The 25,362-nt window shown below is 41.7% G+C and overlaps 1 protein-coding gene across 2 annotated transcripts in view; it reads right to left on the bottom strand.

Annotated features, from left to right (window-relative positions):
• Positions 1-1,025: 1,025 nt before the first annotated feature.
• The window catches only part of SNAP25 (synaptosome associated protein 25), a 34,177-nt gene continuing 9,840 nt past the window's right edge, over positions 1,026-25,362 (bottom strand). The window contains exons 3-7 of one of the 2 annotated variants that reach the window (XM_075527834.1): positions 23,371-23,419; positions 14,850-14,967; positions 10,731-10,856; positions 7,686-7,830; positions 1,026-1,094 (exon numbers count right to left, since the gene is read on the bottom strand). In XM_075527834.1, the coding sequence (XP_075383949.1) occupies positions 1,026-1,094; positions 7,686-7,830; positions 10,731-10,856; positions 14,850-14,967; positions 23,371-23,419 (507 nt within the window). Of the gene's footprint in view, positions 1,095-7,685; positions 7,831-10,730; positions 10,857-14,550; positions 14,669-14,849; positions 14,968-23,370; positions 23,420-25,362 lie in introns of both variants that reach the window. The other variant, XM_075527833.1, reaches the window with a different exon arrangement.

Raw genomic sequence — 25,362 nt, 5'->3', positions numbered from 1 at the left:
GATTGCCTTGTTCAAACATAACCTTCAAAAGCAGGAAACAAACCTTATATTACATCCATTTGACATAGTTTCAGCCAAAGGGCTGTATATACTCGTGTATAAGCTGAGTTCTTCAGCACATTTTTTAATGCAGGTTTTATGGTAAAATTAGGTGCTTTGGCTGATATTCGGGTCGGCTTATACTCATGTATATACGTATACGGTGTATGTTTCTGGAAGTGATTAAATGGTATGTGAAATCCATCTTTTTTTAAAATTAATTTTTTGTTTTAAAAAAAGGATGATTATGATGCAGAAGTTATACAGTAACAGAAAGGGCAACTACTGCAATGATGCTGGTCAAACAATCTTGACAGTGTCTCAATAACGAGCATGCGTTGTTGTTGCTTTGCTGTTGTTGCTGCTATCGTGAGTGCATTGTCTCATCAGGAAGCTACTGTCGTGGAAAGTTTTTTGTTTAAGTAGGAATCTAAAAACCTATTTGGTTCTCATGCATAAATGCATAAATCACATAACTTTTAGTGCAATGTCGGTTATGTAATTCCACATTGTCTAATCATGAAACCATAAAGACAGATGATTGCCAGGAGGAAACAAGGGCAGCAAATTTAGTGTGGCAGAGCCTGCCACCAAAGAAAGGCCTGGGGCAGTGGCTCCGTGGAATGTCACAGTTGTACACGAACAATACTGTGTAGTGAGGGACTCAACAACACACTGAGCATTCCTAAATTGTTGTCACTCAGCAAACGCCACTGAGGGGAGTAAAGGAAAAGCAAAGTCAAAGATGTTGTAACGGAGGGAAGTCCAGCCACCAAATGTCCACTCTATTTAACCTTTGGAAAGAAAGAGACCCAGAGGAACAAAAGACACATAGTGTTGTTGGGAGCTGATGGCCAACACAGGACAACATTCACAATGGGGATGGGCAGATGGGTGTGTGCAGACCTACTATGTAATACCATGAGAAAAGCATGACGTTGCTATTTTGCTTGACAGCATTCAGAAGAGAATCCAGATGGGCCCATTTAACCACTCCCCAGCATCTTCGTTGCACGCTGGTTGGCCTCATCAATTCTGGTTTTGTTGGAATCAGCCTGGAAAGGGGTTTGGGGGAGGGGAGAGAAGAACATAGGTTAGCCCGTAAAATTCCATTCACCCTTCTTGGCCCAGTCCAACTTCCATCACTTGTGGGGAGCCAGCTTGAAAATTCCCCAGTCAGTACTGACCATTGCTTCCTTGCGTTTCCAGAACCATTGCTTGCTGCTTAGCTAGATGTGACCATCAAAGCTTGCTCTTTGTTCTCATGACTATTTTGCCCACCATGTAATGTCTTTTGAGAGGAAGGTTGTATCATTTCTCTTTCTGTCCCTGGAATAATACACAGCGCTTTCTCTAGCAAGCCTTCATATTTACTGGATTGAGTGGAATTCCTACTTAAAGGCGTCCCCATGGCACAGCGGATTAAGCATTGGGCTGCTAACCAGAAGGTCGTTGGTTTGAAGCACTCTACTTGAAGAAGATGCTGTACTCTGCTCCCATCAGGCCTTGGACACCCTGTGAGGCACTTCTCTGTCCTACAGGCTACAGTGACTGGGAATTGACAACGGCCGTGGGTATGCATTTACTACCACTTGCGCAGTTGAGTTCAAATCATGGCTAACTTGTTAGCTGTGTCACTTTGAGGAAATTAACACCTCCTGGGTGCCGTTTTCTCATCTATAAGCCAGAGACCATAGAGAATAATGTTACTATGGCGCCTAATGCCCTGCTCAGTCAATTTTGACATTAAGATGGACAACGTGCCTTTTTCCAAGTGCACAAATCAGTCCGATATAATGTATGCAATTTCTCCGAAGTCTTAGCTCTAAAAGTGGGGGGGTGGGTGGTGGGTGGGGGGAAGGACCAGGATCAGACCACAAGTGTCCTGGAAGACAGCTGGCATCAGAATTCAAGCAGCCTATTGATCACCAGACAGCCCTGGCAGCAAAGCGGTTACACGTGGGGCTGCTATCCACAAGGTCAACAATAAAAAACTACCAGTTCGAAACCACCAGCCACGCCTCAGGGCGGGGCTTTCTACTCCTGAGTTTCAGAAGTGCCCCCTGTCCTACAGGGTTGCTGTGAGTCGGTATTAATCACAGTGTTAATCACCACACCACTTAGAGTTGCTGTAAACACTAAATGAGTTTCTATACATGAAGGGCTTAGAGCAATAGTTCATCAATATTAAGGCCTAGTATCTTGAAGTTATGGCCACTGCTTTGAGACTGTTGAGTTTGGAAACCATATTTTTAAAGGCATGGACCTATGGTTTGGATAACTGACTTGTTTTTCATGGAGGTGCATTTACCATAATTTTCTGCCTTGCCCAGACTCCTGTTTGAGCTCACTACTATGAGATTTATTTTTGTATATGCAGCATGAAACCCGGGGCTGCTTCCAGGAAAGGCCGTGAAATCCTAGAAAGTTATTTTCCTGTTATCATAAGAAAGCAGTAAGTAGAGGAAGACAAAGCTTCTGTTTAGGCTGTTGCTTTGGCCCCGCGATGAGTGGCAACACTTCAAATTGACTTTGGTCACAATCGACTCTTCATGCTTTCCAATCGCTGCTGAGTTGAGTCTTTTTAATTCAGATTGAAGTGTGGATTTCTAGAACATTAAAGCTATCCATTTTCAAATGAAAATTGACAGAGTTAAGATAAAAATGGTTCCAGATTATTCATAACTCTAAACTATCTGGCAGGGATTTTGCACCACCATTTTGGATAAACAACCATCATCTTCCAAAACAAGTATTTGCATTGTAATTTCCTTTCTTTTGACCCCTAGGTAGAATCATGTTTTTGACCTTAGTCACCTCTTTTAGAAAATGACCAATCTCTCCAAATTTCTTTGGCTCCTGAATCCTCCCTCATAAACTACAAATCCCATTAGAAACAATGTAACCTTGGTAGAAAAGCAGTGGTTCTCAACCTGTGGGTCGCAACCATTTTGGGGGTTGAATGACCCTTTCACAGGGGTGACCTGCTACATACCAGAAGCAAAATTACAGTTATGAAGTAGCAACGAAAATAATTTTATGGTTGGGGGGTCACCACAATATGAGGAGCCGAGGCATTAGGAAGGTTGAGAACCACTGGTATAAAGGAAAACCATGAGCTTAGACAAATAGGAAATTTCCTGAAGATAAAATTATGCAGATTTTTGCACTCTGGAAAAAAAGCTAGACAAGGAAAGCTGTCTATTTTAAAAAGGAAAAATATTTTATTATCCTTTCTGGAGGTAAAATTTCTAGGATTTGTTGGATCAGAAATGTACTGCGGAGCCTTCAGACGGAACAAGTGAGTGCTTTAAGGAGAGCAAGAGAATTACTTTGCAGGTGTTCTGAAACAATGCGGGTTAGGAACAGATTTCCAGTGAGCGAGCATCTGCGGATGCCACCTGGATTCTTCCTGAAGCACCTCAAGGACTTCAGCCCATACAATACCCAACATAAAACATATCACATCTTTTTGACAGTTTATGAAAACCTTTTTGTTTTAAATCCTTAAAGAATCTCCTTTTTGGTATCCTCCTGATACCGAATAGCTCTGTTTTTGTCTTAATTGTGTGCTTTAAGACTTTATTTATAGAAGATATCCCATCTCATTTCATCAAGATTTTGTCTACTGTTTAGAGCAACTTAAACTTGCTGGTCTACCTCAACTAGGCCATCATTTGCTCCTGTACAGGGATCTACATATAACCTCCTCCCTGGGGGACGGACAACAGAAAAGTAGGTAAAGGGAGACATCAGACAGTGTAAGATGTGACAAAATAATAATTAATAAATTATCAAGGGTTCATGAGGTTGGGGGGAGCTAGGAGGGAGGGAGAAAATGAGATGCTGATGCCAGGGCCTTAAATGGAGAGAAAATGTTTTGAGGATGAGGGCATTGAATGGACAAATGTGCTTTACACAATGGATGTATGTATGGATTGTGATAAGAGTTGTATGAGCCCCCAATAAAATGATTTTAAAAAATACACAAGAAAAAAAAAGAAAGTAAGTAAGGATGACAGAGTGAGAGAAACAGAAGAACCTATTCAGTCCGCCCTTTCCAACTTCACAAACTGGCAGCTCACACCGGCTCCAGCTCAGACTGCCAGAAATGGATGCCCTTCCCCGACATGGCAGCCGTTCAAGCCTAGGTTCCAACTGTTGTCTTATTCTCTCCATCAGAAGATGCGGCAGTGTTGACAGAGGCAACAAGACGCTAGACGTGGAAAATGCTTCCAGAGCCAAGGTCTTAGCTCTCAGGGGTTTTTCATCGATGGAAGAAGGAGAGCAATGCAGAAGCTGTGGCTTCACATTTCACTCTGCACATGACGTCTACTGCTGGCTGTGGTAAATGGAAGTCTGACTCTTACCAGGTTTTTGCCTTAGCAAGCGTTCCTGAAAGCACACGGTATAGTCTTGCCTCTGAGTTAGTACTTTTATAAAAGAAGTGTACCTTTGTAATCTTCATTAGCAGCAAACAAGGTTTGTAAATAGACCCAGGTGATTTCTTGGCAGCCCACGAGTGGATGGTAGCTCTCACTGCTCTGGACTCTCAACATGTCAATATTTATTAACCCAAGTGACGGGGAAGGGTCATCATGATGGTGTTGGGGTCGAGGGAGAACATGAAAGAAATAGTGAAAAACTATCCCTACGCCTACATTATGATTTTAATTAAATCTTCAATGTGCAGGAGATTTTTGCACTCTGCTTCTTGTTACCAGAAGTGAGAAACTACACGAGTAGGAGGATATCTATTAATAATTATGCAGCCTGTGTAACATGTATCATTTGGAGCAATACTAGGTTGAAATGCCCTTTAACTCATGTCCAGATTTTGATTTCTCAAATAGAGGTTAAGTGTTGACTGGAATGAATAAATTATTCAAAGTCAACTACCCCTCCTCCACTTGAGCACGCAAATAATAACACAAACAAGAGGGGCCATTTCTCATCCATCTGTGCTTTCGATTAAGCCTCATGAGGTTGCCCATGTCTCTGCCCTTGCAGTATCTTGGGGTCAAGAGGAAAGATTTGCATTAAAGACGAGAAACAGAAAAGCACAGGGACAGGAATTAAGTTGCCACTTGCCGTTCCAGGAGCACGTTTCCCATGCTTAAGCTCCACTGCATCAATAAAGGTTTGGTCTCTCCATTAGTAGAAGCTCTTAGAACTAATGGCTTTGCTGCATTATCTACCCGCATCTGTGAATAAGCTGGATCCATTGATAGCACATGAATACATCCTATGCTTTTGAAGAGTGATTTTCCCATTGGAAGGCAGTTCACCGATGCTTAGTTCATCTTTCAGGGCCATAAATGATTAGGTCAGATTGTGTTGGCTCCAGGGCTTTTTGAAACTCTCAATATTGTTCATTTAAGAAAACAAAAACACCGACTTGCATGGCTTTACAAGGTTTAGTATATCAAAGACCTCTCAACCGTAACATGCGTGTCACGACTTGGGGAAGTCAGCAAAGCACAAGCATTTGCCAGCCCACGCTGATATCTGTGCAGCCCAATACCGATCAGGCAAAGCACCCTGCCATCACACACCTTCAGTACACAGCATCCAGAACACAACAGGGCAAGGCGTTCCCTTATGTTTTCCTCCTTCCCTTTTCCAGTGCGTGGAGGCTGCTTGTGCACCAAACACCGAGAAATCTCAAAAGCATTTTCTTTGCTTTTTCCAGGGTGGAATGGATTGTTCAAAAGAAAACCAGAATCTCGGGCTCAAAACACACGTATTCAGAACTTCCAGGAAATAAATGAGGTCCAAGACAAGTCCTGACAATGGTTTTTGAAATAGGAGTTACGTAAAGTGTTCACTGGAATGAATACCCAGGAAACGAACTCCTAGGGGATTAATGTGAGAGTCACCAAATAAAGTGGATTATTCACGCACAACTCCTATGAGACCTATAATGTGTCTATTTCTCGCTTTGGGCATTTGAGCATTATAAGGAATAAGCAAAATTAAAGATCATACGAATTGGGGAGCCGGTAAAACACAAGGTCATTGAAACTCTGTTAGATTTGTGTAGTGCGAAGTATCACAATTTTTTATCCCCCAATTTATAGAAACTTTATAGAAACTCTTCTATAATTTTTCTTCTCCCTTGCAATCTCAAGCCCCCAAACCTGCTCGTTCCCATGTCATTCTTGTCAGGCTTCCTGACACTACACACGAGTCTTAGTCCTTTAGAGCAAGTTACTCAGATATGAATGAGTTCCCGACTTCGCCATATGGGGATATGTACTGCTGGATTTGAAAAGGAATTGGGTCTTTTTTGCACTATCACTAAAACTTTATAATGCATTTATAAGAAGCAAAATTCATACTCATTTTTAGAGTTCCTTTTATATGTGAACTCGGGTAGGCTATACTCCCAGTTATTTGGTCAAACACTAGTCTAGTTATTGTTTAAAGTAGTTAAACCAAAATATCCATTCTGACTCACGGTGGCCTCGTGTTTAAGGGAACTGTGCTCAAGTGATCTTTTGAAAGATGCTCCGAGTGGACCTGTACTGCCAACTTTCAGCCAGTAGCCAATCACATGAAGCAGTTACATGCAATTAAATCAGTTGCCCTTAAGTAGATTTAGCTTTCATCATGGCGATGGGCCTTATCCAATCAGTTGAAGGTCTTAAGAGCAAAAAAGGCATTTTCCCTAGGGGGTACTTACCATGAATATACATCTTGCCAGTATTCCCCCACTCTTCACTCTTTCCCTTTACCTGATTTATGGATTCTGGGACCCAAGACTGTAGGAATCTCCAGATTCCTAAATCTTCTACAGATCTGGGGCTTGCCAGACCCCACAACTGTGTGAGCTAATTCCTTGAAATAAATGTCTATCTGAACCAGTGTTCTCATCGTGGCGGTAGCACTCACTGGGGAGATGCTTGCAGATATGTACAGTTTATCCTTGATTAGGGGCTACAGATAGTACAAAAGTTTAATTGCCAAGAGGAGACTAATTTTTATTTTTCAGAAAAAGAGGTGGTAGGCCAAATAAATTTTGTGACCTATGTCTAAACACATAAAGACAAAAACAGCTAAACCTACATTCAGGTCTACATTTGGTTTGGTTTCTCTTTTTTCTGGCTACATGAACATAGTCATTCTTTCTCCAGTGATTTTCTGACTTATCACACCATATCCACTTGACAAACTCCTTACCATCCTTTGAGACTTGATTCAGATGTGTTCTTTTCTGAGATTTCCCCACTCCTGCCCCTTGAAATCTTCCCTAGTTAGCATTCCGTCTGTGGCTTCCTTGGGGCATCATCTCTTTCTGGGTAGTCATGACTTGATCTGGTGGGTCAGTGCCTCTCCTAGGCTGTGAGTTGCTTGGTGGTCGTGATGATCTCTTTCTCACCAGCATTCTATGTCCTAGCACATTGTCTGGCATAGAGGGGTCCCCAAGTAATATTTCCTAGATTAAATTCGACCATCTTATCTGTATATTGAGTCTATCATTGAATTGTATGTATCTGCCTTGAAAAGTTATGGTAACATTTTCCAGGTATCAAAGTAACTGGAGCTAACGTCCTGGTTTCAGGGCTGTGTTGGGCCCTTCGTGACTTGTGAGCGTTCATTTCCGAGACAGTGACACAGCAGCAACGTGCTGGCCCCGGACTCACCTTCTCCATGATCCTGTCAATCTGGCGATTCTGTGTATCAATCTCATTGCCCATATCCAGGGCCATGTGACGAAGGTTTCCAATGATGCCGCTCACCTGCTCCAGGTTCTCATCCATTTCATTTTCTCGGGCATCATTTGTTACTCTGGGGGCCAAAGAGCAATTTTTAGAAGATAGAAGGTAGGTGCCAAGGGTCCCAAATGGAGGAAACATAGATCTCATTACTCTCACTGTTTATACCTTAACAGCTATTTAACTCAAGAACATATTTTAACTTCTGTACATTAAAAATGATAAACATTGTATCTCTGAACTCTTGAATTTCTATTTTTAAAGAAAGCATGCGAAACAGATGGGTTGATCTACTTGCCCCACTCCTGCTCACATTTTTATCTAGGTCTTTCTTTTTCAAGGGTAACAGTTTATTTGGGAGAACTTAAGGACAGAGCATGGACATGGAACTAGATAGAAATGATATTCTTTTTCTAGAATTTAAGTCTTAGAACGAGAGAAAAAGCTATTTGTGCTGCATCACAGAATCTCTGCACATTCTTTCCCTGTTGAGACCAATGCCAATGAAAGGAACAATGATAATTAGATCCTACCCTTTCATCTTGCTTGCTCCCAAGAATGCCAAATGGAGCTACTTGTTCAGGATGATTTTCATTTGCTACTATTTTAATGCCATGGAGTTTTTAGTAGCTCGTGAAGCTCGTGAAGAGGGGATTTCAGAGGAGAAAGGCCGTGTTAAAGTTTGCTGTTCCAGTTTATGTGGAACAAGTGGAGCAGAAGGAGCTGGTTCTCAAAATGTCTGACCAACTTGCTATGTTTCACAGTCCAGCGTGGAAGTTATGAAAAAGGCACTAACTCTTGATTGAAAACATTAAGTACTGATTGCAGAATGTTCTGGCTAACTAACATTTCTCACAGAAGACACATATGGGCTACAATATATTCAGAAGGGTTATAATCCTTTCCTCCATGTAAATGTCCACTGCAGACTAGCCCACTGAAGATTTTAAAAGAAAATTAAAAATTTAAGAGCAACTTACCAACATCATCATACAGAGAAGCTTATTTAAATGAGCATAGCAGCTAAAACACCCTACTAGTTCAATGATTTTCAATGTAGGCTGCACATTAGAATCACCAAAGGAGCTACAAGTCTGGCTGGACCAGAGGGTGTACACTGGTACAGATAGGAACTGGAAACCCAGGGAATCCAGGACAGATGACCCCTTCCGGCCAGTGGTGAGAGTAGTGATACCAGGAGGGTGGGGTGGAAAGGGGTAGCTGATCACAAGGATCTACATATAACCTCCTTCCTCACGGAAGGACAACAGAAAAGTGGGTGAAGGGAGATGTCGGACAGTGCAGGATATGAAAAAATAATTTATAAATTATCAAGGGCTCATGAGGGAGGGGGAGTGGGGAGGGAGGGGAAAAATGATGCCAGGGGCTTACATGGAGAGCAAATGTTTTGAGAACGATGAGGGCAATGAATGTATAAATGTGCTCGACACAATTGATGTATGTATGGATTGTGATAAGAGTTGTATGAGTCCCCATAAAATGATTAACCGCCCCCCCAAAAAAAGAATCACCCAAGGAGCTTAAACACACACACACACACACACACACACACACACACACACACACACGCCACACGTGCGCACAACAAAACTCTCCTCACGTGATTGTAATGAGCAGACAATGTTGAGCACCCTTGGTGTCGTTTCCCTGGGAACCAATAGACACGAGAACAACATTGTCATCGGTCAAGCTCTGCATATATAGCTAGATATTATGCTATGTGGCAGCGATTCTCCTTTGAATCTGAACTACCTGTTCGTCAATGACAACAACAATGGTCTGGCTGTACAAAGAACTACCCTAAGCACTGCCCAGTTTTGTTGCAGCTTCGTGTAAAAGGAATTTTTTTTGGCTACAGGAATATTTGATTATTATTAAACTGGTTTCTGAATTTTTATGAACTGACTGAACTGATTGATCCATATAATTTGAGATTCTTTTACTCATTTTATTGGGGGCTCATACAATTCTTATCACAATCCATACATACATCAATTGTGTAAAGCACATTTGTCCATTCATTGCCCTCATGATTCTCAAAACATTTGCTCTCCACTTGAGCCCCAGGCATCAGCTCCTCATTTTCCCCCTCCCGCCCCACTCCCCATCCCTCATGAACCCTTGATAATTTATAAATTATTATTTTGTCATATCTTACACTTTTATAGACATTTACAGTGCTTTTGCTTCTAGATCTCAAAAGAAATTAGTTGTAAGAAGCCAAGTATGCTCATTATTCTAGTTGCACCTCCAAATCTATTCTCTGACCTGTTTTTGACTCTTTGGCCAGAGACACTGAATTCCCTCTGCTGGGGTCTTGTACTCCCGGATTCCATTAGGGCTTAACCAGTGAGAGGCTAGAGGTTAAAAGCAGCTACATACAAGGATATTCCTTTAACACTTTACGGCCTGGGAAATTTGGAAGTGACTGCATTGTTCTACCTATAGCCCCCTGTCCTGGGCTGTAACTACTGCAAGGATCAGGTAAAAACGTATTTCCTTTTCCATTCAATAGTACCAACTTCCCACTGTGGCTCATCTTCTTCAGTATTTCACCACGTTGTTAACTCTGTTCATGCATCTGTAAAAATCGCTGTAGTAAAAGTGCTAATCAATTCAACTCACGAAACAAGATGCCTGCTTCCTGTCTCATTAATGCCGGGCATGGTCATGTGACTTGTACTGTTGTAAGCAACTTGTGTTACTTGGCTGGAGAGGCCGCAGTGAGAATGGAGGCTCCAGGCTGACAGCTCCAGTCAACCACCAGACACACAAGTGAGGCCATCTTCCACTGGACAGCCACCAGTTACACTTAACTCCGAGAGTTAGCTAGGAGAGGCTAGATCAAGAACTTACAGATTGTCATGAGTAATAAAATAATTGCTGTACATGTCTGAGTGGGTTCTCCTTGACAACACATCATCGCGACCAGGCTGGTTGCATGGGGCTCACCTGCGAATGAAGCCACCACTGATAGCCATCTGCTCCCGCTCATCCACCACACGGGCAGGTTGGCTGGCCACCACGCCATCCTGATTATTGCCCCAGGCTTTTTTGTAAGCATCGCTGGATTTAAGCCTAGGCAAAAAAGAGGGTGAGTGACAAGGCCCGGGTAGGAGTAGCAAGCACATCATTGGTACCTCCTCTTGAGAAGAATTGAATCAAGCGAATGAGTTTTAACTCAGGGCATTCGAGAATACCGATATATCATAAACTGGACCCAAACGGTTGGCCACCACCATGCCTCAGCTACTCAGTCAGCATTTCATTTCCAGTCAACTCAATTGCAGTGGTCAGGACTATAACCGCTGTCCACAGGTGATTCTAGTTTGTTTTTAGGGTTGAGTTGGATTTAATACACTATTGAAAGTAGCTGGAGGACATTGAGTTCTATTTCAGTGACATGTTTAAATTTTGAGACACAACACACAAAAGCGTACTGGCAGACACACAAAACAAGACCGCCAAGGACATCTGCGCTCATCACACCACAGCAACACACCGTTACCAAGACACACGGAACTGGACAGGTTGCTACACACCGTCATGCAAAGATCGCCTGTTTAAGACTCTTTTGGAAAGCATGTATGAAACTCAGGTTTCCAACTCTGCATGAAGGACATAAAGGATTGGTGGTGGGCCAAGGGTGATGGTCTCTGGGTTACAGCTAGAGGAATTTGAATTAGATAATATATCGGTACTTCCCAACAGTCACCATACATCCAGAGTTGATGCACAAACCTTTGTCCACAGAGACACAAAGTAAAAGAGGCGTAGTGAAATGAATGCAGGAAAATAGAAGAGTAAACAAGCCATCTAGCACCAGAAAGGGAAACCCTTCTACGTCTTCTTCATGCACCAGCTACAGGCATGAGTAGAAAGTGAAGCATTCTCTTAAGCCAAACTACTCCAGAAGTTGACCATTCTCGAAAGGCACTAGCAGGACAGTAATAGCCTTCATGAGGATTGGAAACGCAGGTTCAATGGCTTCTTTGTTGGGTTGAGGGGCAGGCGGGGGAGTGCTTACAACCTCCTACTTTAGTCTATCCTGGGGTTGTGGTGGGGGAGTGGTTTGGAAATGGTGTGGTCTCCATGCCATATTTCACTGAGCTGCCTTGGAGAGAAACTTAAAATCCAGGCATACCTATTGTGCCCAATAGAAACATGTGCAGCACATTTTGGTGGGTGTGTTGTAATTGAAAGCCATCAAAGATGTTTTTAGGTTCTTTGCATAGTAGAAACCACAAGACTGTTAGTCCAAAAGCAACTTCCTTTGGTTCCATTTCACATGATCTACGAGGAGACACCAGAATTTGACTCTCCCCCTCCCCCTTCCCACTAAAGGGCTAGAGCAATCTGTTAAAAACAGCTCTGGCACTTGTCGATTGGGAATGAAGCAAACCTGGAGACAATTTGGAAAACTGCACATATGGAATTTCATCAGCGCCACTGAGCCAGTGTACAAGGGAGCTTCAAAGGTTCCATGGAAAAACTGAATTACAAGATAATGGAATTTTTCCATGAACTTTTTGAAGTCCCCTCGTGTAAGTCCAAGTAGTAAGAATTTGGTGGGCTACAGGGCCACGTGCCCACTGAGTGGGACGGGATCTAAAAACGCATTTAACAGAATTGACAGTCTGGTTTAACTTTCTCCAACTCTCTATCCCATCTAACCTCTGATTAAAAGGAATCCCATGGACTTTGTGATATTTTCTGCTATGTAAAATGTCTTGGACACCATCTTTGGCAAATTCCAGGGGGTGGGGAATTATGCGTTTCAGAAAGAAGGCAAATCACTGCACCCACAACGCTGCACATAGACTCACATAACTGCCGTACATCTATCATAGTCCTTTGACACATGCCGAGACAGGGCAAAGCCCTCGCAGAGTCCAGGGCACCACCGACAACTGCGTTGTGACACATGGTTTTTAAAGCATTATTGACATGTGGTAGGGTACACTGCAGACAAGCTTTGAAGCTCAGTTAGGGTCTCTGGTACATACAGCAATTAGTCCCAACTAAGATGTGAACTTCATAGGGACCAATGTTTCATAAACACATGGGAATCTATCCCAAGGGGCCCTGCTTCCACCCCTTCTCCATATCAAGTTGATGAATGAAGGAAAATATTCAGGCGACTTCATCACAGAGTGGATGGAAATCTCACCTGGGGGCAAGCTGCCACTGGAATGGATATACGGTCAATCTTGATCAACTGGAATGCTGAGCAATGGGCTATTTTGGGGAATTAGAGTACTTTCTTGATTGACAGTGGGTCTGGGAGGCAAATGGTTTCGAGGATGATTGTGGAACACCTCTGTTAGACTCTTCCACCATTTGCCTGCCCTAGGATGCTAGGGTGATGGTGAACTCCCCTGGGGCTTTCCTCGGTTATGGTTTCTCTTTATGCATCTAAAGATCAACTCTTATGGTTGCGCTTGCTCTTGCTGGAAGTTGGAGGAAGGTGGAGGCTAAGGGAGAGAACAGCGGTAACTGACTAACCCTGGGAGGAAAACTCCCTTTCAATCCCTGATGTGATGACGTTACAAACAACCAAAAAAAAATTTGTTTTGATAAAGTGGGATAGAGCAAAACTGTAAATACCCTAGAGGACTCCAGTTAGCTAGATTCCAGTTGATCAAGGTTTACTGTAGATCATCATCATTTTTTAAGGTTATCTATTTGTGAATTGAGCCCCTCCCCCTCCTAAATAGGAAGTGGGATATTTTTAATCAGCCTCAAAGTTTAAAGGATATGAATGGTCATATGGTCAGTTAGAAATGATGTCAATTTCTATTCTAAAAGCTGGGATCAGGAAAGCTTTAGGAAAAAGGCTCTTTTCAAAAGGGGGAAGTGGGAGGGGTGTAGGAGATCGAGTAATGGGTTTACTTTTCCAAATGCATGTCAGGCAATCTGCTCATGCATTCATTTATGTATATATTTCCCGCTGCTAGTCAAAGGAGACTGCCTTCCAGGACCCTCCGTTTCAGGTTCCTGCTGCTGTAAATCTCTATAACCACATGTCACAGTTTCTGCTACATTCCAAAGAAAAAGCGTTGCAGAACTTTGAGAACAGTTGAATGTTGTGATGTTGGGCATGCAAAATCTACACATTTCAACATTTCGGTCAGTGTACTGATAGATAGCTCTTCTAAGGGGTCAAATTTGAGGGGATAGGATGAATTTGGGTACAACTTGAGCAGGTCTTGCTGAGGGGGCCCTTGGCCCTGGGCTCGGGCACAGCTTCAGCATCTGCAGGCTGTCATGACTGACCAGATTTGGCAGTTGGCTAGCAGGTAGAATGGGAGGATCTGGGCCATACACTCTCACTTGGGCCAAATTATCGGATTCTTTTACTTTTAAGAAACAAAGCCCTGACATACATGATCGTCTTCTACCAAACGTACCTCCAGGCTTTTCTAAGTCTGCAGTTTTGGCTCTCGGGGTAGGGATAATGAAGTTCTCTGGGAGCCTCGCTCTGGAGGCTGGGCTCTGACTGAGGTACACTTTCTGGAAAATGTTGAAACGTTCATCAATAAAAGTTGCCGACAGTGAAGCTTCCACTGGAGTATGCCTGATTTTTAATGCATCAACAGTAACTCCTACTCAGGTCATCTAGACTATGAGATGAATGCGTTGGAGACGGGATTGATCTGTTCTGCATGCCGCATGCTCATCCTGCCCATGGGCCTGGCAGGAATGAGCTGGTCAAGGCTTGGAGATGGGCCTTGGAGGAAACCAAAGCTTCAGGCAGGCAGGCAGCACCTACTTGTTACAGGGACACACACAAAGCCCGCAGAATTTTCCTAGGTCCGTCAAATTCTTTTCTGCTTCTTTCATGTCCTTATTGATTTGGTCCATCCCTTCCTCAATGCGTTCCAGTTGTTCTGATTAAACACAAGTATTTTATCCCCACAGAATGAAGCAGATGAAAAAAGGACAAAGAAAAAAAAGACAAAACTTCAGACATTCACTTTGACATTAAAGAAGAAAAAAGAAAAAAAGAGAAAAGAAAGAAAGAAAGAAAAAACTGGACGCCACAGATTAGAGCCGGTACCCAGTACCTACTTGTTACAAGGACATATGAAAAGGCCACAGCATTTCCCTAAATCTTTTAAATTTTTCTCGGCCTCCTTCATGTCTTGGTTGATATGGTTCATGCCTTCTTCAACACGATCGAGTTGTTCTGGTTAGGACAAAGGGATGACAGTGTGGAATGAATTTTTGGGGGGTTTCCAACAGAACATGAGAAATGACTGTGTGAAATGGAGTTTGAAAGAGAGAGAGAGAGATTACAGCGCATTGTCCAGGTGGGTGCGTCGCTGGAGACTGCCCCGCCGAGGCCCTACACTGGCGTGAGTGGAAGGCAATGAACCAGAGACAAGCTCAGAATTGTTTGTAATTCAAACGTGATGGAATGGGGTGGCAGGCCTGCTTCATTTTCAAGGTCCAGGAAAAAAGCACAGCATATTGACTTACTCCAACACCAGTGAAACTCAAGAGAAAGAAAAACAGGATGTTAGTTCACGCTTGACATTTGGATCCCAGCCAGGAGGACAAGTTAGCTGCTTTGTCTTCACAAGAGCTACCTGTTTGGGTCGGAAGCATCCTCAACCAGGTAAGCGAAAAATAGAATCAAATTTTTCCTTTGGGGAAAGCAACAACCACAGGAATTTACAGCAATAATTCACAAATAGGTCTCCCCCCAGCCCCCCAAGAAGTGGCTGTCTAGTCACAGCAGTCTATGGTCCATTCTTGGTTGGGAATTCTTACTTCATAGAAGCCATAAATAAAATCATATTGACAATGTAATAAATACTGGAACGTTTTAGTTACTTTTCATCCTACGGCTTACTTGTCACGAGAGCTTTGCCAGCCATGTCACTGCTGTGTCCCCTGAGATGCCAGCCTCTATTGTGAAAGCAAGGATCCTGGTAGTGCAGTGGGTTAAGCACTGTGCAGATAACCTCAAAGTCAAGGATCAAACCCACTAGCCACTCCTCGGGAGAAGATGACGCTGTCTGCTCCCATACAGATTTAAAGTCTTGGAAAAATTGATGGGGCAGTTCTAATGTGTCCTCTTGTTTTCTAAAAAGTCGCTATGAGTTCCAAATCAACTCAACAGCGCTAAGTTTCATTTGCTAAATACCAAACCATTCTGTTAATACTAGTCTCTGAGGTAGCGCAGGGAGAATGAATGCAGGGACCTCTTTAGTGGAGGGGTGATGGACATGCAGCAGTGTCATGTCATTACTGTGGACAAAGCCGACCTTGGCATATCAAAGACAGAACAGGAGTCATGCAAGTGAATTGTTTTTCTGGAGTGCCAAGGTTGCATGTACTAACTCAATTTTTTCACAAGTTGTGTTAACAAATTGAGGAAACTACAAGTTCATTGAAAGGATTTTTTTTTAAACCCACTCTTAAAACGGTAAATGAAAGCAGCAATGGGGCTATCTTGACCAACTAATTACAGAACCTAATTCCATTTCTATTCCTCATTTCATTTATACCTTCATGCACGCATGCTTGTGCCTCTGGAGATAGAGGAATGGTTTGAATAAAGTTTATATGTAAGTTTCTAGCCTAAGGACAAAATCAGTCAGTTAAAAAGAATGTAATTTCAGATTGTGTCGTGGAAAGTCATTCTAAAACCTAGGATGGGTTCGCCTATTGTTTCCTCCTTCTAGTGTCTATAGAACAGAATTCAGTTTATTGGGAATCTGTTATCCCTGTTCCACTCTTCACAATTCTCAGTGTCTTTTGTAACTGGAGAAAATTCATTATAATGCCGGCAAACTTCTGCTGAGTAAATGAAAAATCCAGTTAAAATGTATTAAAGGGGTTAAAATGAAAAATGCGTTAAAAGGGTTAAAATTAAAAATGCATTAAAAGGGTTAAAACCAAAAATAACATGACAGTTCTTTCCGTTACTGAAAAGTGCTTTTACATAATAGACATCATCAAAGGCTCTCACCCAGTTTCCTTAGAGACTGCAATAAACTGGTAAGTAGACTCAATCAACTGTTTGAATGATAGGATTAATGGAGGAAAATTGAATTCAACATCACCAAATGAAGAACCATTATAAGCACAGACAGGAACTGTCACTGTCCCTTGAACCATGGCAATCTCGTGTACACGGCATGAGATTCCATTGGCCCTATACCATCCCCACGATGGGTGTCAGATCAGCTCCTTGTGATCCATAGGGTTTCAATTAATTGGTTGGATTTTTAGAAGTAGATATTCAGGTCTTTTTTCTTAGTCAGTCTGGAAGCAACGTTGAAACACGTAACCACACTCGAGCTCCACTGACAGATAGGTGGCGGCTGCACATGAGGAGCCTTGGCTAGAATCCACTGAGGATGCCCCACAGGGATGAACCACTAATATATAGGGATGCAAACCCATGTCAAGTAATTGCTAATCCTGGAGTGCTAGGATGCGATGGATTGGAGGAGGTTAGACTCAATGAATACAGCTGCAATAAGCATCTGTTGTGATTTGTGGGTGCATATGGACTTCCAGGAGTTTCTCGTGAATCACAAATGAAGGCGATATTATTGCAGTCAAAATGTCACCTCTGTAACAACATTTCAGGAGCCTCATCCACTGTTCCTCCAGGGATTACATGTATAAGTGGACTGCTCCACAAGAACTGGACCAGGAGTTATGGAATTCAAATTGAAAGATAAAAAAATAAACAAAGATGCCCCAAAGCTATGTTTTTGAGAACAAGGTTTTGCCATGGGCTACCAGCTTATTTGGCAAGAATTAGAGGAATCTGTGAAGCCATTTCAGAAAAGTTAATTCAGAAAACTATTTTATGCTTACCAATATTGGTTGAAAGGATCTTTATAGACCATTATAAGTCAAATACTAATTCTTAAGTATCTTGAAGCCAATTTGTCCTAGGTATTTTAAAATGATTGATTTTTAAGCGTGCTCGGTTACATTTGCAGGCATGTGTCCTCTCTGGAGACTTGCAGCACTTCCATGACTTCTGTGGAATATCCCTAAGGAAGTATTTAAAGCAACCTACATCTGCTTTCTAGTTTGAAGTGCACAATGGCATCTCTGGCGCTGAAACAATGCAGGGTCTCGGGATGACAGCTCCTTACCTCCTTCACTTATTTTCTGTTTATTCTTAGAGTCAGACAGAACAATGTTTTGGGGTAGGGGAATTGGGAGGGTCTTCCCCAGTACCTTACGCTACATGTTGCAACAAGAGATTGGGTGACTGGTCATTTGTGATGGAGTCACATGATGCCCAAAGATCTAAGTTTAGACATCCCTTCTACTATATTTATCAAGAAATGCAACTTGGGCTCTTGGCATTCTCCACCTGGTTTAGAACAAAACCAGTGTTATTAGGCTGAAGTTCAAGTCTCCATGAGTATATCCAATGAAAAGATCCAATTAAAAGAGTATATCCAATGAAAAGATGTTGCCTACTTGATGTTTACTTTCCGTAGCCCTGAGGAACATATAGGAATGTATTTAAATAAACTTAAATAGGCACATATGGACATGTGAACAGTACAGCTATGGTCATTGATATTGGTGAATAGATTTTATAAGAAGTATGTTTTCTCAAATGTTGTCTGGTAGTGCCAAGAGCCTTTTAAGAAAGTCTGCCTGGTTAGGTGGGGGTCAAAGACTTCAGTGTTTAGTGCAGAGTTGAATGTTCAGCATCAAAGTAAATATATAACTGCAGAAAGGAGCCAGGGACACAGGGGTGAAAAGTTAAAAAAAAATCACAAATTAGTGCCAAAATTGCTTTCTGGAGACAAGTTGTCTATGGGAATGAAAGTCTCAGGACTCAGTACACTTCCAGGGCATGCGTCCTGCTGAGTGTGCCCAAGTGCCTCCTGAAAACTGAATATATAACAAGATTCCATAAGACATTTTCAAGTGCAACCGTGTAATCCGGTTAATTGAAGTGGGCTGGCTTGAACCAAGAGTGGTTGGAATGCTTCTTAGAAGGATAGTTGCTTCTTGAGATGTCTCTGCAGCTGTTGGGTAGAAGTAGTCGATTCTTTTGGTGCTGAAGCATAGAAAAAACCCCACCAAATCTAACTGAGAAGAAATTTTGAAGTCATTATTGATCTAGACATCTCACCATGATCTTAGAACTGAAGTGCATTTACAATAGCATAGCAAGCGAGGTGTGAACTTATACCCAATGTGTTATTTTTAAAGATGCTAATTTCATGCTATGGTATACATGGAACATATAATATCAAAAACCAGATGGAAACCATAACTATCTTAGGAAATATAAGAGGGCTTCAAAAAGTTCATTGAAAATTTTCATTATCTTTGAACCCATTTTTCCATGAACTTCTCATATGTTTAACAGAGAAAGTCAATATCTACTGTAGTGTTGCCATAGTAGAAATGTTTTAGCCAATAACAATTACCTAGTGGGGAAATCTGGCAAATATATTATTGTTTTTCAGAAAATTATATATATATATATGTACACACACACATATATATACATATATACACCTGAGAATCGTTTATGTATGAGAATATTACAGTTGTGTGTTCGTATGAGGATGTAGCCAAACTATCTTTTTTTTCAGATTAGTACAATTACATTTGCAACCTAAGTAAATGCGTTATTTATTTTTCCTCTTTTTGATTGCAGCTTTGTACATTTATTTTTCCCAATGATTTTTCATGTCTTTATCAATATTTATAGTTAGAGGGGGAAAATGGGCATGATCCTGAACTTTCCCCAACCTGTCTCACATGCAAATTATTAACTAAAATAGTTAGGTAGAACTGCTAATTAGTTCAGTATATAATATGTCATTTTTGCTCTGAAAAGGAGCTACCATTCTTCCGCACTGATACCTGCTATTATGCAGGGGGGGAAAGCAATCAATTGATAACATCTTGAGTTTCAAAACGTGGGGAACTATTATGCAGGTGAAACCACCAAGTCTCCTGATTATAACAAATTCACTTTGGAAATTCTGAAGACTGTCACAGTGAGTGGAATGCCTTTAAAATGCATCTCTACTAGACTCTACTAGACTCTTTGACTATGCATTTTGGGAAATTCTATTAAAAATACGGAAGAAAGGATCGGAATTGATACCCAGCTGTTTTTGCTTTGAACCTTTATCGGGGTGAAATTCATATAACAAAACGTTTGACACTTCGACCATTTGTACGTGTACAATGCAGCGACATCAATTCTACTCACCACCTTGAGCGACCGTCACAGCTAATCACTTCCCAATTTCTGATCGTCCTTAACAGAGATTGAGTGCCCGCGAAACAAAACTCCTACAGCTCCCCCTTCTAGTGCTTCCTGGCAACCGTTGATACATTTTGATTAATATACATTTGCCTTTCGCTATTTTATATAGTTGGGGTGGTGCAATATTTGTCCTTTTCTGTCTGACTTATTTTACTCAGCATAAAACTTTAAAGGTTTGCCCATGTTGTATCATGTATCTAAACGTCATTATTTACAGTAGTGGAGTACCTGGTTTAACTCAGCTGATAGCTGGCAAGTTGATAGTTGGAATTTGGAAGGAAGGCCTGGTGCTCTACTTCTAACAAAATTAGCCATTGAAAACCAGTGGAGCCCAGTTCTACTCTGATCCGCTTGGGTTTCTAGGAGTTTCTGATGATAGGTTTGTATGCTTCATTTTCCCATTAGTTTTCATGTCCTTCTATCAATACGTATAGGGAGAAAGATGGAGATTTTTGCTCCCAGTTACAGTCTGAGAAACCCACAGGGGCAGTTCTATCCTGTCCTAGGGCCACCATGAGTTGGCTTCAACCAGATGGCAGTTTGTGAGTGAGTGATAGAAAAAACTTGAATTGATTTTTGGGTTATTCACAATAGCCACTAGACAGAGACAATCCAAATATCCATTAGCAGATGGTTGGATAAATTAAAGGTGGTATATCCATATAAATGGGTTTCTAAAAGTTTTTCTTGATTTTTTAATTTTGTGTGACTGGTGAGTACTTGCAGAAAAGTTTAACACAAAAGTCAAAGTAAAAATAGAAGTCCTCAGAGGACAATCACGGAGGTCTGCCCCTCAGAACTCCATTCGCTCGCCTGGAGGTTGAGTGCAGAGAGCCGAGGTCCCCCGTATGGCCCCTCTGGGATCCTCTGAGTTGTTTATCTGAGGGCAAGCTCCCCAAGGACTTCTAGGGCTGGGGCACTTCTGCCCAACACAGGTCTCCTCTAATGTCTAGCTTTGTTGTGGACTTTTCCTATGGACTTAGCCAGCTGTTATGTGAAGTTCATCCCACCCAATCATCTTGTCCCCCTCTCCTTTCACAGGTGTCAGACCTACTTCATAATCAGAAGGCCCTAACTGCCTCCCACTCCTGCTCTCTCTTGCCTTGATCTGTCAGAGCTGTTTCCCTCAGTAAATCTCTTGCACTTCTAATTATTTCTTGCATTTGCTTCCCTGAGAATGCAAATCGATGCACCTCCCTGCCCCTGCCTCTACCTCTGCCCCCAACTCCCTAGAAGTCATTTAAAAAAGTTACCTCATTTATTGTGATGGTTACAGAATACAAGTAGTCCCCAATTTATGATGGAGTTCCTGTCCTATAATTCCACTGTATATCAGTTCTATCATAGAGTATCTCCCTTTAAAATTTTCATTATTATTGCTTTTATTATAAGTATCTTAATAAATCCCATCTTTGTCTGTGAGGTTGACAAGAAAATGTAAACATCAGCAAGTCACCCACTGCAACATCGCATGTAGACCACATTACTAACCATAGGAAGTACAGCAAGCACCCCCCTCCCCCCAAAAAAAACCCAACAAAACCAACTGGATGGACAGACGTGTAGTTCTTCATTGCAATTTGAATACATTGTAAATTGAAGACACCTGTATTCTTTTTATGGCTACCCCATAATTAATCTGGTTAGTTTCCTCACTAATGGACAGTTAGGTCATTTCCAGTTTGACACTATTGCAGAGAGGCACGGGCATTGTTCTTTGTGCACTCGGAAATGCACGTGTGCAATGTTAAATTCTAGAAGGGGGATGTCTTGGTCAATGATGCACGCACTTCAAAAAGCTTTTCTTCAGAATATTTGTATTAGTCTATAGACCTGTCTGCCGAATGGCAGTCTGTGTTTACCCACATGCTCAGCAACACTGGCTATTATCGGTTTTTAAAATTCCTACCAGTCTGCTACCTAAGGAGTTGTTGTTTTAAACTTTCTTAGATTCTGAGTGGGGCAGAAGCAGGGTCTCTGTCTCAGAAACAATACATTTACCACTAGTAATAACATTAATCAGCTTACTAATGAAATATTTAATGCAAACTGAGAATTAATTCTTATCCTAGGTCCAGTTTTCTTTGGGGCTACCATAAAGTGCCTAATATGACCATTTTTTCTCTCAGTTTGAAGTTTCTGTTTGGACTTTCTTTATGGTATACCAGGCTACGAATGTATTTTATGTTTTTATGTTTTACATAACAATCTCTCTCATAGTTCTAAAGAATCTTCTCATGCTTTCACAGAAAAATGAACAGAGAGAAGCATTTCATAAAAAATCTATGTATTATGATAAGACTTCAGAATGGAATTAGGGGAAATTTTGTGGCTAGAATTAGTGAAATATCACATGAATAGAAAAACTAAATAAAGCTCACTGCCATCTACGAGATGCAGCCTGATGGTGACCCCATAAGACAGGGTAGAGCTGTCCCAGTGAGTTGCCGAGACTGTAACTGTTAACGGGAGTAGAGCGCCCCCTCTTTCTCCTGAGGAGCACTGGTGGTTTCAAACTCCCGACCTTCTGGACCACAGCCCAGCGCACAACCACTCTGCCACCGGGGCTCCTCACATGGATAGATAGATTGTGACCAAAGAAAAAGAGTGGCATCACCTTCTAAGGTTCCACTTTAGGTGTGGAGAAACCATCCTAAAATCCTAGCCCTCTAATTTTCATTGCTTCTACTAATGCAAAAGGGTAATAATAAACAAACTGCACTTTTGGCAAACTATCTTAATTGGTTCAATTTTCCATTTGCCAAACAAGCTCTCTCTGGTCATTTCCTGTTTAAAATGGCTCTGTTACTTCAGGGATGTTCATAATAAATTGGAAATCTAACTGCCAGATCCTCTATGAGGACAGTCAAAATAAATAGACAGCGCAGCATCCTACTCGTCTGTCTAGAAGTTATTTGTAAGAAACTAAACTTTTAAAAAAAATAAAAAAAAGAAACTAAACTTTTATGGAAAAGCCTGGGGGCAAGGAGAGTAACAGAATTCTCAAACCAGATATAAAGTACTATTGTTTTAAAAAGTACAATTGGCTGTTGCCTTCAGTATTCTGTTACCTCAATATACACAGTAGGACTAGTAGTGTGTTTTGTTCACCCATGAAGGAAGCCTCACATTTTTCATGTTTACCAATCTTTTAACAGGGAAAGAACCCAAACAATAAGAATTCTTGAAGCTTTACGCCAATGCATGCTTAACACGTGCCAAAATGACCGCTTGTGTTTGCAAACATAATTTTAAAAATTCACTTTATTCAGACAAGACATTATTCTTACTGAGGAAATCTGAACTTACCTCCTTGTTCATCCAACATAACCAAAGTCCTGATACCAGCATCTTTACTCTACATCCCAATAATGGTGGCAAAGTGGAAAAGGAGTTAGAGAGAGAAAAGAGAGAGATATCAGTAAAAAAGACATTTAGCTCTAGGAATGGAAGACGAAGAAGAACCAAAGGGAAGAAATATGGTGAGCATCGAGGAGGTGGGGAGGGACTCTGAGGACCGGTGCACTTGCTCAATCGGTGGCTCGTAGAGGTGGGGGTGGGGGTGGGGACAGGCTGATCCAGCACACCTTCCCTGGGGAAGAGCTGAGGGAGCGCTCGACGAGGGAATGGAAAACACCGACGTAATAGGGCACTGTGAAATGACGGTTGGAAACTGTTTACCTATATTGTTGCTAACGAAAATCATAGAAAGCAAAATGTTTCAAAATCTTCTAGAGTAGTTTTCCTCTTGGGTGATCTATCAAGAAAGTCTCCCCACATAGCTGGGGAGGGGCGCAAAGATCTTCGAGAGGGCAAGAGTTTCAGATTTATCATAAGGGAGCGTGATGTTCACAAATGCTCAGAGAAACAGCTTAAAAGTTACCCCACGGTTCCATTTTTCCCTCTCGATGGAAATGATGGTGAGATTTAGAAACTAAATAGATGGACAGATGAGAAGCGGGGTTTTTTATTCTGAAATTAAAATTTTTGCAAAACGATAGGATTTGAAGAAAACGATTTCTCCACAGGCGGTGTTTCAGTTGTTTTGGGTAAGAGGACTCTTCAAAGGGCACTTCCTGTGTCTTCCCTTATGACCAACTCACACGCCTACAGACTTATTTGGGGGTGGTGTGGGGAGAAGTTAAAGGGTGATAGGGAATGAGCGGAAATTTCTATATTGCTTATATTTATATCAAAATTCTCTACTGTCAAGTCAACTTCAGCTCATAGCGGCCTTAAAGAACCAACGAGAACTGTCCCCTGGGGTCTCTGAAGCTATAAAACTCTCTGGGAAGGAACAGCCTCATCTCTAGCCTGTGGCTGGAAACAGCTCAACACAACACACTGTGCCAGCAGGACTTCTTTGCACGTATACCAGTCTTCGCACATGTATCAATTTGCACATCTGTAATAATCAAATGTAGGAATTTTTAACTTCAAATGTAAATCAGATTATAATTAAATTTAAGTCCTTCCATTTTACAGGGTGCTTGTTACAAAGTATAAAATGGAATTGTTTACCATTCGGATTGTTTTTTCCAGGGACAGTTCATGATGGACATCAGAATAAATTCTAAAATATCTTTCACACCCCCATTTATTTTCCATTGACTTATTTTGAATTAAGAGAGATGTTAGTGGATATCACCAGCACTTCAGCAACAACCCCACTGCATGTTAGAATTAAATTCTAAGAGTAGTTCTATTAGAATGATTTCCATGAGCTTTACAAACTGACTTCTTGTGAAAATAAGTGCAGCTAGTTCATCTGAACACAAAAGTCAATCTGCTTTGAACCCACTTTGCTTGGCCTTCGCTGCAAAGCAAGCATGCGGTTGTAGAGTGATGGTTGCGGATGACGGTGGTAGTCATTGGTCAGCATGGGCTCCAGAATCAAATGACCTGGGCCGCCATCTTACTGGCCCGGGACAAGTAGAGCTAATGGCTCTGAGCCTTAGTTACCTCATTTGTAGTGAAGGGCTCATAGTAGTATATACTTCGTTGGGTCGTTAGGTGGATTAAGTAAATATGTACATGTAATCACACACTGCTTACAAAGTAAATCGATCCAGAAAATGCACTGGTTGCAGGTTATCGTGACAAACGAAAATCATCATCATCACCAATTATACAGAAGCTTTTAAGGAGTTCTGGTGATGCTGTGGGCTAGAGACTGAGCTGCTAATCATAAGGTGAGTAGCTCAAACCCACTAGCTGCTCTGCAGGAGAAAGATGAGGCTGTCAGCTCCTACAGAAATTCACAGTCTGGGAGACCCTATATAAGGCCTTTGTGAATGGGAA

Source organism: Tenrec ecaudatus, chromosome 12, assembly GCF_050624435.1.
Source record: "Tenrec ecaudatus isolate mTenEca1 chromosome 12, mTenEca1.hap1, whole genome shotgun sequence".
Taxonomy (NCBI): domain Eukaryota; kingdom Metazoa; phylum Chordata; class Mammalia; order Afrosoricida; family Tenrecidae; genus Tenrec; species Tenrec ecaudatus.
Note: the sequence above shows the minus strand (reverse complement) of the source record. Positions and strands in the feature narration are given on the sequence as shown.